Here is a 15,761-nt window from a genome sequence, read left to right as displayed (position 1 = left end):
ATCTCTTATCTTCTGCTCAGATCATCTTCTAAACCTTAGATCCAGACTGCTAATGGTCTATATGGCTGTCTCACAGGCTTCTCAAACCTAACATATCCAAAACAAAATCCACCATCTCCTCCAAACCACTCCTCTTCCCACATTCCCTATCATGGTTAATGTTATCACTATCAGAAAAGGTATCCATGTTGGGAAGCTTGAAGTTCAGTAACCACAGACACTGCACTTTCCATCACATTCATTCAATGACCCTGCTTTGTTGATTTTATCTTTAAAAAAATCCTTCACCTATCTTCATTTCTCTGATCCCTACTTCCCTGGTTGGCGACACCATCATTTAACTCAGTTTTCTGTTACAATTTGCTAATCGGTCTCAATGCCTCCACTTTTGCCTCCACTCAGTCCACTTAGCCAAAATCATCTTTGTAAAATCCAAGACTAATCATGTCACAGCCCTACTGAAATCCCTTCAGCAGCTCCCTACTGCTCAGTTGCACCAAAGCCCTACTTTCCAGCCACAGAGAATGACTTACGGCCCAGCTCCCACCACTTCCATGGTCTCTCAATTCTCTCTGCTCTTGGCATATGCTGCTCCCTAGATCTTGACTACTTTTCCCCTTTCCTACTGTCCCTGTTAAATCCCTCTTGCTCTGCAGGACTCAGCTTGGATGCCCTGCTCTAGGAAGGGTGACTAGCTTCTTCCTGGACTAGAAAAATGTGGCTTGCTGGAGAATCTTCTGTTTCCTCTACCATAGCACAATACTTTTTGGAGGCCTCATCAGGCTACTAGAGGGCAGGAGCAGTGTTTTATTCTTTACTATATCCCTAGTCCTAGCACAAGGCTGGTACACAGTATCAGTAAATGTCCACAAATAAAATTAAGCACTGACACCCTGGCCGGTTTTGCTCAGTAGTTAAGAGTGTTGACCTCTGGACTGAAGGGTCCCGGGTTCCAACCAAGGGTATGTACCTTGGTTGCAGCCTCGGTTCCTGTCAGGATGCATGCGAGTATCCTGGCATCATTCTATCTTTCTTGGAGATGCAGGGATTATGCCTGTATCTTAAGTAGGTGAGGCAGTAGACCTCAGACCAAGATGCCCCCCCATCCCATCCCCTTCACAGCAGTAAGTTTAGTCCTTGCTCAGAGCTGATCTGGGTGATGGCTGGTGGGGAGATGTACTCTTGCTGTTAACCGATTCTCTTCCTTCATGTGTATCTGCATTGTAGTGTGTGACCCAGTGGCCTGGGAGGGAGTGGGGACTGGCTTCATCTGAGGGAGGGCCCCTCGGCACAGAGCCTGAGCCCCATCCATCCATCCTTCTTCCCTAGCTTGTGTGTCTTGATGTCTGACTGATTTAACTTCCATGGTCACATGCGCATCGCCTTTGAGGTCATGGGCAAGAACACCTTTGAGTTCCTGAAAGAGAATAATTTCCATCTTCATGGTTAGAGCATTGGTCTGCGGACTGCAGGGTCCTGGGTTCCGACCAAGGGCACGTACCTCAGCTGCAGGCTCAGTCCCTGTCAAGGCACGTGTGGGAGGCAACCAGTCGATGTGTCTCTCTCACATCGATGTTTCTTTCTCTCTTTCTCTCTCTCCCTCCCCCATTCCACACTCTCTCTGAAAAAGCAATGGAAAAAATATTCTTGGGTGAGGATTAAAAAAAAATTTTTTTTTTAATTAAGCACTGCTCCTGATATATGAACCCAAATGACAGGTGGGAAGGTATCAAACTCCAGCTCTCCCACCCAACTGTCAAAGTGGTTCTGGAAGTTCTCAGATATGGAACTCAGGATTGATTTGTATCCCAGCCCCTTTGAATGACAAGTACCAAAGGCTGGGTCTCTGAAGGTTCTTAGAAGGCAGGCCTCTAATAGCAGCAGTCTCAAAGCCAGCTGTTATCAGGAAAGAAAGGGTCAAAGGGTGGCTTGCTGGGAGAAGAATGAGGACTTCCAGGAGATGGGTTAGAGAAGCAAATAAAAACCTCCAGTATCCAGGAAAGTGTCTTCATAAAGGCGGTCCCATTAGACGAGCAGCAACTGTCTAATGAATGCCTTTTGTGTGAGGCCCTCTGGTGGGGCCCAGGCAGAGCAGCATCAATCCACACTCAGCCCCCACCAATCTAGAGACATTTACCTGTTGGGTCCTCCAAGTAGAGTCAGTGCCATCTGACTGGCACACACGCCTGTCACCTCCAGTCTCCGCTCCAGAGTCAACCCATGCTTTTCAGCCACAGACAACAGCTTTTTATGTAGCTCATAGGAAACACTTGGGACAACCAGGCCAGAGTCTGCAGTTCAAAAGGAGGTGTGGAGAGAAAGGGGCAGTGATTATAGGAAACCAGCTTCACAAATAGGTGTACTCAATCCAGGATTCTGTGAAAGCCACGACTTTGAGAATGACCCTCCCCTGACCCATCTGCCTCAGTTGGAACTAAGACATGCTATGCAGCCCAGGAGGCTCAGGCAGTGGATGGGGAACTGAGTAACAACTTGTCAGGTTACCACAGAGCAAGGTTTGTGAAGCTCTGACCACAAAGACCAAATCTACCAAGATATATTTGGTACTACCAAGAAAAAGCCAGCACAGAGCATGTAATAGCAACCTATGAACCACATCAAAAGAGAGCATGCTTGTCCCAAAGTGGGAGAAATGCTGTCCTGACATAGGGTTTTCCTTACAAGCAAACCCCTTATCCTTTCCCAGAAGTGGAACAAACATTACCTAACCTTCCCAACCCTCTGGTCCCACTGGTTAATTTCAAGGCAGGATGACTTGTTCATCCCATCTGCTACCCACTTCTTCTTCCTCCTCTCTTCTACTTGCCCTTCCTCTTTGCTTAAGAAATTTCAATTAGCAACTTGTTTTCTCAAAAAATTTGTCCTTTTCTGCCCATTTGGGGTGAATGTGACCCAATACTCATACCACAGGGAAAGAGTACACAGAAAGTAACCTATGGCTTGCTTTAAACTACTCAGAAGAATCTTGAATATTTTATTCACCATAAATAGAGAATATAGAGAGAATCTCTCTATAGAGGTTAGAGAGAATCACAGTCACTGAAAGTACTTGGTTTTAAAAGGCCAAAGTCTGTAGCAGCTGGTACACTGAAGTCTACAGTATTACATAAATCAGTATCAACATACCATGTGCCATTTCAGGGCCCAGAAAACCAGGACAGAATAAGCAGCTTTTGCCTTGACAACCAATGCTAAAAGTCACTGGGAGCAGACCCTCTGCCAAAGGGCCCCATTTGGCCTCACTGGCTGATGGACTAACAGAAATGGATTCTCATTAGAAGTTATTGTGGACCACATGTAACTAGTTCTGTCTGGCTAGATTAGATGTCTTTTTAGATCCTATGTCGTCATCTATACTGGATTGTCAACTCCTGAAAGTAGGGAAATAAGCCTGTACACTACTTGGGAGTCCACCTCCTCAACTTGTCTTAGCTATATTTATCAACACAGGTGAGCTCTCATCACATACTCAACCATACAAGTGATGCAAAGCTAGTGCTATTTCTGGTCTGACCAAACTCTAAGGTGGAAGTTCATCATCATCATCCTATTGGTTCCAGAGCCTTGAATAGAAAAAGTTGTCTTTCTCACTGACCATTTCAGGAGAAATTTCTTGAGGGTCTATTAGGCATCCAGTCCTGCCTATAAAGATTTTTTTTTAACCAGGCAAAGAACTTTATTAACCTTTGTTTTGAACTTTATCCCCAGGCTTCTTCAGCTTAATTAGCTACAAAGAATGATTTGTGTATAAGAAAAAACCAAAAAGAGCTGCAGTGTCCAAGGGCTTGGGCTTAAAAACATTACAGATCTAGTCCTGACCAGTGTTGTTCAGTGGTTAGAGCATCAGCCCACACACCGAAGGGTTGTGGGTTCAGTTCTGGTCAAGAGCACATACCTGGCTTGCAGGTTCGATCCCAGGCCCCAGTCAGGGCGCATGTGGGAGGCAACCAATTGATTTGTCTCTCTTGCATCGATGTTTCTCTTTCTCTCTCCCATCGATGTTTCTCTTTCTCTCTCCCCTCCCCATCCTTCCTCCTCCCCCCCTCCCTTGCACTTACTCTAAAAAAGATCAATGAAAAAAATATCCTCAGGTGAGGATTAATGACAACAAAAATATTACAGATCTAGATTTTATCAGATCTGTGAACAAAACTTGAAAAGGCATTCATAGTATAAAATAGCAGCTCCCAGTAACTTCTTTTTTTAAAGAACATATATCTTTATTGATTTCAGAGAGAGGAAAGGAGAGGGAGAGAGAGAGATTAAAAACATCAGTGATGAGAGAGAGTCACCGACCAGCTGCCTCCTGCACACCCCTCTGGGGATGGAGCCCGAAACCTGGGCATGTGCCCTGCCTGGGAATCGAACAGAGATCTCCTGGATCCTAGGTTAATGCTCAACCGCTGAGCCACACTGGCCGGGCCCAGTAACTTCAAGTTTATCTTCTTCAGAAGTTGACTTGATTCATTTTACTTTATTCTTGGAAACCTCATCAAAATCCTCCACAAGATCTAGAACTTCATCATCATCTTCCCTTCTGGTAGCAAGTGGTGCTTTCCCATCCACAGACAGTTTGGACTGAGCTTTACCAGTCTCCTTAAAGCAGTCAAACTGTCTGCCCCACACTAGTCTAAGGGGCTGGGTAGCACCTCTGTCAGCTGCTTTATCTCAGCATGACCTGTAATGGTGAAAGTATTGCTACCAGAGATGCCTGAACTTCAGGTTTGTTAAGTGAATCACTGTTCCTTGATTTGGGAACATATTCACCTCCTCAATACCAGAGATACTGTTTACACTCAACTTCTTTAAGGAGAATTGCAATTTTTATCATTTGCTCTTCCTGTTCTGTGAATCACCTTCTTTCTATGAGCAGTTCCTTTCCCACTAATACGAACTTGTGCCTGAAGTTTGGCAAGTTTTTCCTGGTTCCTGATAGTTTCTTTCATCTTGTTGGAAAGGAAATGGGGCCACACAGGGGACGAGGATCGATGCTCAGGGATCTTTGGTAGACCAGCTGAGAACAAGTGCACACACAGGGATGCAAGATGGTAGCTAGAGGTACCACAGATTCTTCTTCTTTTTTAAAAATATGTTTTTATTGATTTCAGAGAGAGGAAGTGAGAAAGAGGAGAGACAGAAACATCAATGATGAGAGAGAGTCATTGATCAGTTGCCTCCTGCAAGCCCCCTGCTGGGGATCAAGCCCGCAACCCGGGCATGTGCCCTGACCAGAAACTGAACTGTGACCTCAACCACTGAGCCACGCCGGCCAGGCGGGCTCACAGATTCTTAAAACCACATAGAATGAAGGTATGCCTGTACATTTTAAGAACAGGATTCTAAGCACAAATATGAACCAAAAGCACCCAGGTCTACACCCTCTCAAGGGAAGGTGAAAGAGTAATTTAATGTAATGATGATAAAGTAAAAAATGTGCACGCATCAAAATTAACACTATCCTTGTGGTTAATGGAGCCTGTCTACCTGGCTGAGTCCTATTCCTGCCTTGGGCAGAGACAACAAATAGTGCCATGAGGAGCATTATTTCCTCTCACCCTTTGACAAATATCAGTCACTGATGTACCAGGTGCCAATGCTGGAGGCTGCAGCCTGACCTTGCATGTCAACAGCTGATTAAAACAATCGTTTTTATGTCCTGCTCCAGACACGCACATGTTATCAAAACTAATTAAGAACCACTGATAGCAGTGTAAAACTGAACAAATTCTCAGGAGGCCTAAGCCACTTACAACCCTAAACCTGTCAGACAAGTCACGCACCTCTCTATTCCAAACACCCTCTTTATCTGCACAGTCATGCAAGGGAGAGCTTTCCCCCAGGTCTGTGCATTTCTTCACCCCCTTGTTCTCTTTCTGTTGAATTGGAAATGGGTCAGGGTAGTGAGTCTTGGGCCTGCCACCCTACAATCAAGCTTGCTTTCTGGGTCTAGGTCTCATGCTGTGCCCTCTGCCGTTCTGAGGGCTCTCTAGAGGCAGGCTGAGCACTTTCTGCTGCCTTTATCCTCAGTCCTTAACAGTATAAAAAGAGAGCTCATCCCTTCAGGTGCCTACATTCTGCAGCTGGAAACTGTGACTCTTACCATCTCCTCACTGATCTGGGGGTGAGGGTGGGGGCGGTAAGGGACACTGCTGATGAACTGGCATATTTTGTAACTTAGGGAAAGACAAGGGCAGGAATCTTTTTAGCTCAGTCTGCTGTTGCAAAGTCTGTTTCTCTGAAAGGAATGTGCAAACACCGCAACATGTTTCTTTTCAACATTTACACACAAAGTCCAACCAGTCGGACTGGCTTGTCAGAAACAGGCAGAGGGAATAAACTCCAAAGGAAGGGAACCAAGAACATAGCGTGTAAATTGCAAACAAGAACACTGCCAAAGCTTGAACAGGGGCCAAGCCTAATTATTTTTGGGTTGGAAGGTGGCTCTTTATTGTTCAGGAATCAAGGCAGTAAAATCAGTAGGTAAGGCTTCTCTTAATATTAACATGTATTTTATAGCTGTTGGTGAAACAAGGAAGGGAGATATAATTATAGCCAGTTGGTGACAAGCAGAGAACTTCTTAGGATCTGGTGAACCTTAGGGTATCAACGAAAATGGCTTAAACACACTCAGTACAACCAGGAGAAAAGATCCTTCCAGACTGCAAAACTCATTCCACAGTGTGAGGTGAGGGCCATGGAACTGAATGGCCCAGCCACCGAACGAGCCTGCCCCTCCTGCATGTCCTTGCCACTTCTGCACTGCTCTTCCAATACCTAAAATTTCAGGCCTTTCCCTCCCTACAGACACAATACATGTGCATGTTCTCACACCCTCCATCACACTTCCCACCCTCAGACATCATCCAGCACCATGTCCAAGCCTTCCCCAGTAGCCTCTGAATGGAATCCCTCCCTGTCCTTCAAACCTCCCAGCCTTTCTGCTGTGTAACAAGGCTCCCACAACAAAGTGTCATCTCATATCTAAACTCAATCCTCACACTGACATGGCCCTTTAGTTGGAAAGGTTGTGTGTGTCCCATGTCTTATCAATGAATAGCACGGCTCATTTATGGGCGTGGGGATTAATCCAGGACTATGAATTCTGATTCCACTCTGTGGTGGTCACACAATTGGGTGACGATATCACATTGGGTTTTGTTTTGTTTTTTTCCAGTATAAAACCACTGGTAAATTCATACCCCAGATCCACAATGAATAGACAGCCCCTGCATATTTGCATTAAAGATACCACTAAATGCAGTTTGGTGTCAAGTTATCTCTGAAAGGAGGATTCGTTACAAGAAGTGTAAATACTCCTAGTACTCTTTTGTTGTTGTTAATCTTCATCCAAGGATATTTTTTTCCATTGCTTTTCAGAGAGCGTGGAAGGGAGAGAGAGAGAGAAACATCAATGTGAGAGAGACACATCTACTGGTTGCCAAATCTCCCAGAGGCTCTTTCCTCACCAGCACTTGCCCAACCTAATCACTAATTTCTTCTTCTTCTTTTTTTTAATTTAAAAAAAAATAGATATCTTTATTGATTTCAGAGAGAGGAAAGGGGAGGGAGAGAGAGATAGAAACATCAATGATAACAGAGTCATTGATCGAGCCCACAACCCAGGCATGTGCTCTGACAGGGAATCTAACCCCGATCCCGCGGATCCTAGGTCGACGCTCAACCCCTGAGCCACGCCCGGCCGGGCTCTTCTTCTTGCCTGATGATATCCTGCCCATGCTTCAGGGCTTCTGTCCTGTTCCCCTTGTGAAGCCTGCCCTGATCCCCCCAGCCTTTAGGACCTTTCCTGCTTCTCAACACCCAGTGCACCCTCACTGGACTCCAGGCATATACAGTATATTACCATTTCCTAGTACATTTTAATAACTTGAACACAAGGACTGTCTTTGAGTGACTTACAATAACAAGCCCAGTGTTTTGACTGACCCAAAGTGTCTTAAATATTTCTTTTAGAATATTATGAATTTTGAGCAAAGATTATTCTCTGAAGCCTTACCACTCTCTTTAACCAGTGTTCTTTGGGGACCTCTCACTATTGAACACAGAGTGCTCACACACATCCAGCATTTTATAGCCAAACTTAACACACACAGATGTGGCTACTGATACCATTATTTAGCAGGGTAGGTCCGAGCTGGAGGAATGTCTGACGATCCGTGACTGCTGGAGACAGCAGCACTGTCAAAGGGACTCAAAAGGGCTTTCCAGAGATAAAAGACTTGTGTTAAACAAAGAACTAAATTTAGTTACTTCCTGATTGTGTTTTCCCAACCAATAGACCTTTTATACCATTGTCCCCCCAGCCCCCCCAGTTGGCTTAGAATATTGCCAAGAGGAAGAGTATGAGCAATTAGCAATGCATTAGAAACTGTTACCACCACTTAGCATGAAGTCAATGTATGGAATACCAGCAGCAAGCTCTCAGAACCTAAAACCCCAGCTATCACCAAATGGGCAGTAAACATCTTGTTCGTCTTTTGCCTCTCTGAGGATTAGTAGAAAACAAGGTATTTGAGGTTCTAAGACATGAGTGCAACAAGGCTAGACTGAGGAGCTAATTCAAGCCACTTTCTGTAACTGCTGATCTAAGTGGCCCATTTCTGAGGAAATACTAAAGAGAAAAGATTGTAGTCTGTTTTGCCATTAAATTGCCCTACTCATACTACATACTTCTTCCTCTTTAACTTAACACATTTAGAAGAGGAAAGAAAACAGGATAAGAGCCTTTATCTCTCTGGGCCTCAAAGTCCTCATCTGTAAAATGAGTAAATTATACTAGGTGATCAAGTAATCCAACACATTTTATGAACCTAGGTTGTTTCCCCACATATTCCAGATAGTTTGCCTTATTCTGATCCTAATATTTGGATAGTACATACAATTGGAAAAGTGTCCCCAGCTATGCACTATCTGAATAACACTCAGTAAAACCTGTTTTGAGACTTATGCCTTGGAGCTGAAGCTGAGATAAAAATTACCAATAGGAGAAGCTGCTCAGCAAGGTAACTGCTTGCTGGCTCCATTTCCAGCATAGACCCTGCTTAGCAAAAGGGCTTCATTTCCACTCCTTAGCACTCTGAGACTCTGCTGATTCTCACTGTGATTCTCTCCCTGTTAGCCATTTCACTCCAAGGCTGGCGATCATCTCCCCGAACCCAGGAATTTCCAGGGAAATCACATGCTGAATGACCAACCACCTCAGTCCAGAGAGCTACCAGTGGAGGCAGTAAAAGGGGAGCAGTCAGAGGTAGATAGATGGCAGGATCTCAGGTACTACCAGACCTGCTGGATGATAGCTGCCTTCGAAAAACTTAAAACCTGGCCACTTAAATTAAGCCTGATTCTGAGCTACACTGCTGGCCTTTACATAGGTGGTAAAAATCAAAGGAGTTCAGCAAGATACACTCATTGCCACTTAAGGAAACTACCTAAGTAAAGAGGTACCTCTGCCAGAGTCTGCTACTGAAAGATGGAAACAATTTAGGAGTCTTTCTTACCTTGACAGTCTGCTTATTTTTTTCATATGGAAAACAGGTACAAACTTATATACTCAGCAAAACCAAATACAACAGAGTCCTACAGCTGTCTACAAAAAGGCCAGATCTGATTCTCCTCCAAATGTAATTAGCTGTCTCTATAATTCTCCCTATAAGCCCTAATAGCATTCAAAATTTGCATTCTTTATATTCAAAACTTCAAACCAAAATACACATTATACTCAGTTCCTTCTCTGCCTATTAAAATGATTATGATTACCCCTTTAGCTTAAGATCATTCAATAATAATGGTTTTCAAACTGTATTCCAAGAAGCCCAGTTAAGAATGTAGTTTGGGAGGGATAGGGATGAGACAGACCATCTCTCCCACAGCTGCTTTTATCTGCCTCAAATGCCATATATTTGAAGATTCTAATGATTAAAAAAAAAGAAACTTCAAAAGCACTGTGGTAACAGACTTAGACTATCATATACAGTGACTTATATAATTACCAAGGCACTGTTTTGTTATATGAGAATTATGACTAGCCAATCCTCAATGACCAGGGCTGGCATGAGATGAAGATAGCTTAGTAAACAAATGTAATTTATTGAAACCCTAATTTTGGCCAGTGGTTTCAACCATACATCTCCAACTGTTTTTTACTCCAGCAAACAACTAGTAAAAAAGAGTTGAACTTCTGTTAAAATGTACAAGCAGTAACAGGGAAGCCAAAGTGAAAGCAGATTTGATTATGTGAATCTAGATAGTTGGCCCCTATGCTTTTTGTTATTAACCATAACATACTAAATAAACTGCAGAACAGACCCTGCCAGATGCAGGATATAAATGGACATATAGAGAAATCAACTCTCCCACAATGGTAGGTAATTATGTTGTACTGGCCATAATCCCCAAGAGACAATAATAATGGTCAACCACTAAGCCACTTTAGTTAATTCCTGCTACAAGACTGACTCAGAATCTGGGTCATTCTGTTTCAAGCATAATAAGAAGGGAAAAGCAGCCAGAGGGAATGTGGGACCTGGTGCAACTCACCTGTGCAGAACTCCTTGTTCACATTGTGCGGCACTGTGATCCGCCGGTAGACTATGGGCTCTGACTCCAGGATGTTCTCATCATGGCGATACCGAGTAGGCCTTTCATTTGGGATGCCTCGGGAACGGGTACCACTTCTCCTCTCGTATGTATCAATCTCTTCAAACACAGCTGCCTTGTCAAACAGGGCTAGGTTCCCTTCAAAATCAAAATCTGTGTCTGGAATCTCTTCAATATCATCCCCGAAGCACTCGTCATCTTTATTCTTCATTTGGCCATTCTTTAAACCACTTTTCTTTGGAGTTGCTTGATTTGGGTGCCTGCTACTAGATGACCCTGGAGAAAAAATAGGAACTAAATTTAGTATGCCCACAGAAAGTGCTCAGTAGAAGTATAATATGCATTAGTCCTTTATGGAGAGTGTTATAGGAATTAGATGGTAAGCTATTCTTCAATCATATTAAGTAGCACAAACTACCACAAATCTCATGAAATAACAGATTTCATATATTACCCAAGTAATAGTGAATATAAAATAAGCAGTACTGCTGTGGCCGGTATGACTCAGTTGTTGAGAGCATTGTCCCAAACACCAAAGTGTCGGCAGGTTCAATTCCTGGTCAGAGTGCATACAAAAGGTAGCCAATCGATGTTCCTCTCTCTCTCTCTCTCTCTCTCTCATCAATGAGAACATATCTTTGGGCGAGAATTAAAAAATAATGATAATGAAATAAAATAAGTCGTACACCTGGAAATTTTAACCAGTTCTGCCCTTCATAAGGAAATTGGTAATGACAGAAGCCTTTTTTTTGAAAAAATTTATTAATCCTAACCTGAGGATATTTTGTTTCCCCATTGATTTTGAGAGAGAGTGGAAGGGGGGTACGGGGAGGGGGAAAGAGAGAGGGGAAAAAGCAAAAAAGAGAGAGAGAGAGAAACAGCGATATGAGAGACACATTGCTTGGTTGCCTCCTGCATGCGCTCCAACCAGGCTGGGGATCAAATCTGCAACCCAAGTACATGCTCTTGACTAGGAATCGAACTCGCAACTCTGATGCGCAGGCCAACATTCCAACCACTTAGCCACACCAGCCAGGGCTGAGAGAGGCTTTTTTGACAATCGAATATCAAAAAAGTGGAAGGACAAAAATACAGTAGTTTCGTCCCACAGGTTTGGGTGGTCTGATTCTGAATGTCAGGCACTTAAGAGAGAAATACTCCAATGTAAAAGACCAACTCCTCATAACCTGAAGCTCATAGGAAGATACTATTCAACTGGCTCTTAAGCAGGCAACCTTTTGATTTTTAATTTGGTACCAACCTAGAGCCCAGTGGGAGGTAATCCCTGGTTTAGACAGATTCCTGATTCTGAGCCAGATATACATCTTCCACTGTAAGTCGGTATTTTCACTTATAAGCCTGTCCTCAGATCTTTTGGTTAATGTGATCTCTTTTCTCAGAATTTTATCACTTCTGGGTAAACAATTTCTGAACCATCAAATAATGACAAGGACCATATTGACCTGATCCTGCAGAGGCCACACCAAGATACACATCAGCAATAGGGTAGCCAGCCACTCTGTCTCTGAGACTCCATTTGGCTGCCACATATCAGTCAACTACTCCCCTAGCAGCGAAGGCATAAGACCCCACAGAATTCTCCAAACTATTAATTCTCAGAGAATCCTGAATTGAGTTTGTCCTCTGATCCCCATCTGACCACCTGAAAGGGTGGACCAGGTGACTGGTATGTCTAACTGAACCTCCATCATGGTCTAAATAAATATAAGGTACTTCCTTGGAGAGACTGGGCTCCTCAATTACTGAAAATACTCAAGTAGAGGTTAGGATGATCACAAGCAAACCGTCTCACACGTATCATCCCAACTATCCTGTTCTCTTTGCTCACAGCAATGCCATTCTACCCAATGGGCCATGAGTCACAGACCTAGGACCTAGTAACTTGATATATAATCTTATACCTGTCGTCCAACTTCTCAGTTCCCTTGCATGTAAAATGCTCACTGTGTATCCCCAGTGGGGTTTCTAGCATGTAGTACACAGTCAATAGGTATTTAATGAATTAAAACCAGCAAGATTAATTACAATAATTATTTTGAAAGATGAGTACTATGCAAATGTAACTGGTGTCCTAATCTTCCTAAATGCCAAACACTGGTATGAAAAAGGGCTGTGGCTGGCACTAAAAATAAGATTTAGGCCTCTGAAATGAAACTAAAGCTGACCAAAATTATGAAGGGAAGGAAAAGCTGGCTGAGCCACCATAAATAGCTCAGATTAATTATGAACTACTAAGAATCTTGTCAATGTCTGGGTTAAGTTCCAATTCCAATAATTTAATAAAAGCATTTAGTGAGAGCATGCTGTGTGCCACAGCTAGGTGCTGGGAATATAGTATATAACCAACACATGCTACTGAAAGAGGTAGAAGGAGAGATATATAAGCAAATAACTAAAGTATGATGTGATGAAAGTTGTAATAGAAGCTTATATAAAGTGCTACAGAAATATGGATGAAAAAGCAGAGCTGGATTAGGAATGGGAAGAGTAGGCATGAAAATACAAAGTCAGGACAACACCATTAGCAATGTATGTTTGTAGGGGAAGAACTAGAGAAAAAGTCCAGTTTGTGCCCAGCTGGCATGGCTCAGTGGTTGAGCACTGACCTATGATCCAGGAGGTCAAGGTTCAGTTTGCGTTCGGGGCACATGTTCGGGTTTCGGGCTCGATCCCCAGGAGGGGGCATGCAGGAGGCAACCCATCAATGACTCTTTCCCATCACTGATGTTTCTATCTCCCCCCCTCCATGAAATCAATAATAACATATTTTTTTTTAAAAGTCCAATTTGCAAAATTATCAATGTACTGCCTCAATATTAAATCAAACCATTCTATTAGGAAACAGGTCTCTAGCCCAGTGGTATGTGCATACCCAGGAGTGCACAGGATGGTCCACTGGGAATAGAGAGACAATACTAAATATTATATTTACATTCTTTTAACTAAAACCAATAATAAATCAATCATTATGAATTTAATGTATGGATAGTAACTGGTACTCTTATGAGGTTCACGCCAGTATTTGAGATATCTGAGCAAAGAGTGATGCTCCATAACAAGAAGTGTATAGATGCAAGTAAGGTGACATAATTTTTTGTGTGTGGTAAAATATATGTAACATAAGACTTACCATTTTAACCGTTCTTTTTTTTTTTTTTTTTAATATATCTTTATTGATTTCAGGAAGAGGAAAGGAGAGGGAGAGAGAGATAGAAACATCAATGATTAGAGAGTCATTGATCGAGCCCGCAACCCGGACATGTGCCCTGACGGGGAATCAAACCCCAATTGCCTGGATCCTAGGTCGACGCTCAATCAGTGAGCCACGCCCGGCCGGGCATCATTTTAATCATTCTTAAGTGTACAATCCAGTGGCATTAAATACATTCATATTGTTGTACAACTACACAAATTTTTTACTAAAGCATACAAAAATGAAGGAGTGGCTTAAAAACACTCCTATAAAGAAAGGTATTAAAGATAATACTAATACATGCAATCCTTCGTGAACAAAAGAATGGCACAGCTAACACTTCCCCTAGCACTCTTATAGGCCTTCTTTAGCCAGCATGAGGCTTTTAAAAAATTAATCTAATCAGATAAAAGAGATGAACTCCCAAATTAAAAAGTATCAAGGTTACTCCAAATATGAATCCCTATGGACTATCACTGGTTAACTGCACCCTAAATGTAAATGCACTACATCAGGAATCTACAGGCTATAGCCCTGGAGCCAAACCCAGCCCCCTGCCTGTTTCTATAAATAAAGTTTTATTGTTTGTTTACATATTGCCTAATGCTGCTTTTGTCCTTTAGGCAAAGCTAAGTATTAGAGACAGAGACCTTATGGCCTGCAAAACCTCAAGTATTTAAAATCTGACCCTTATAGAAAATTTGCTCACCCTGCTCTACATCATGCTTCTCAGAAGTATTCTTTATAGCTATGACTGCCATTAAAATAAAAAAAAATTAATTAACTGACCCAGGACCAGTTCTTTGAATATCTGTTTCATTAAAAGTGTTAAGTGTGTCACTTCTTAAACTACTGTCTTTGAACTCCACACTCACCCTTTGTGAGTCGGAACTGGAACTCTACAAACTACATTTTTTCTTCCTTAGCTGATTTCCTCTTAGGTTCCACCACCAGCAGTAGGTACCTGAAGAGGCTGGAAGGGAGGAGGAAGAAGGCACTTTTTCCTCCTTTGCTTGCTATTTGCACCAGCACTGCCCTAGCAGTTGGTTCCAGTCTCCAGCTTTTCTTTCTGACATGCATAGACACAACCAGCTCATTTCACCCCTCAGAAGTACTGGCACCAGCTCTGTGAAGCCCCTTCTCTGAACTCTGAGGTTCTGAAAACCCCAACCTCTTCCCTTTGTTTTCCCTCTCTGGATGTCTTTTTTTGCTTTTTTAATCTTCCAACACTTAACCAATTCCCTATATTAATTTTTTTCTCAAAGAACTAGCAGTTACTAATTTTCCTTAATTTATACCAAAATTTTAAAAATTAATGACTCACAGTGAATCACTCTGTTCTAACCAAATAATGTTTAATAAAAAAGAAATATTTTTAAATATCTGAATAAAATATTACTGTAAAAATAGTTCATGTTTATCGAATCCTTTTTAATTTGTACAGGTAAAGACCTTTCTGATTTACAGACACATAGACATACAGAGAAATAGAGCATATAGCTTCAATTCTAAATCTCAGACAGGAGTTGAGAGTAAATACAGAAATATAAACAGATATCAAAGAGCTGATCTTCTCCCAGTGTGCATAAAAATCTTAATTGATTTGAACAAAGTAATTGACAAACAATCAGAAAAGACTTTAAAAGACTAACAAAGCAAGTTCTCAGGTAATGATGCTGCTGCATGGTGAAGTGAAAATTTGAAGAACTCTTACTCTTGACTTTGTAACTTCAGTACTGCTTGCAACTTTTATAAAAAGCACATATTTCTTTAGTAACAAAAAAATAAATTCAAATAATTAGGAAAAAAAAGACTAACACAGCAGATTCTCTGTTGTCTCCCACCCAACACAGATTATATTTCTAGAAACATTAATCTCTTTATAGAGATCAACAACTGTTCAAACCATAAA

The 15,761-nt window shown here is 42.2% G+C and overlaps 1 protein-coding gene and 1 pseudogene across 1 annotated transcript in view; both read right to left on the bottom strand.

Moving 5' to 3' along the window:
• Nucleotides 1-15,761, bottom strand: part of EDC3 (enhancer of mRNA decapping 3) — a 36,907-nt gene that overhangs the window by 7,124 nt on the left and 14,022 nt on the right. The window contains exons 3-4 of the mRNA XM_016210524.2: nucleotides 10,576-10,911; nucleotides 2,138-2,291 (exon numbers count right to left, since the gene is read on the bottom strand). Coding sequence (XP_016066010.1) covers nucleotides 2,138-2,291; nucleotides 10,576-10,911 — 490 coding nt within the window. The remainder of the gene's footprint in view (nucleotides 1-2,137; nucleotides 2,292-10,575; nucleotides 10,912-15,761) is intronic.
• Nucleotides 4,429-5,158, bottom strand: LOC107535172 (transcription factor BTF3 pseudogene; annotated as a pseudogene).

This window comes from Miniopterus natalensis, chromosome 1, assembly GCF_054644295.1.
Source record: "Miniopterus natalensis isolate mMinNat1 chromosome 1, mMinNat1.hap1, whole genome shotgun sequence".
Taxonomy (NCBI): Eukaryota; Metazoa; Chordata; class Mammalia; order Chiroptera; family Miniopteridae; genus Miniopterus; species Miniopterus natalensis.
Note: the sequence above shows the minus strand (reverse complement) of the source record. Positions and strands in the feature narration are given on the sequence as shown.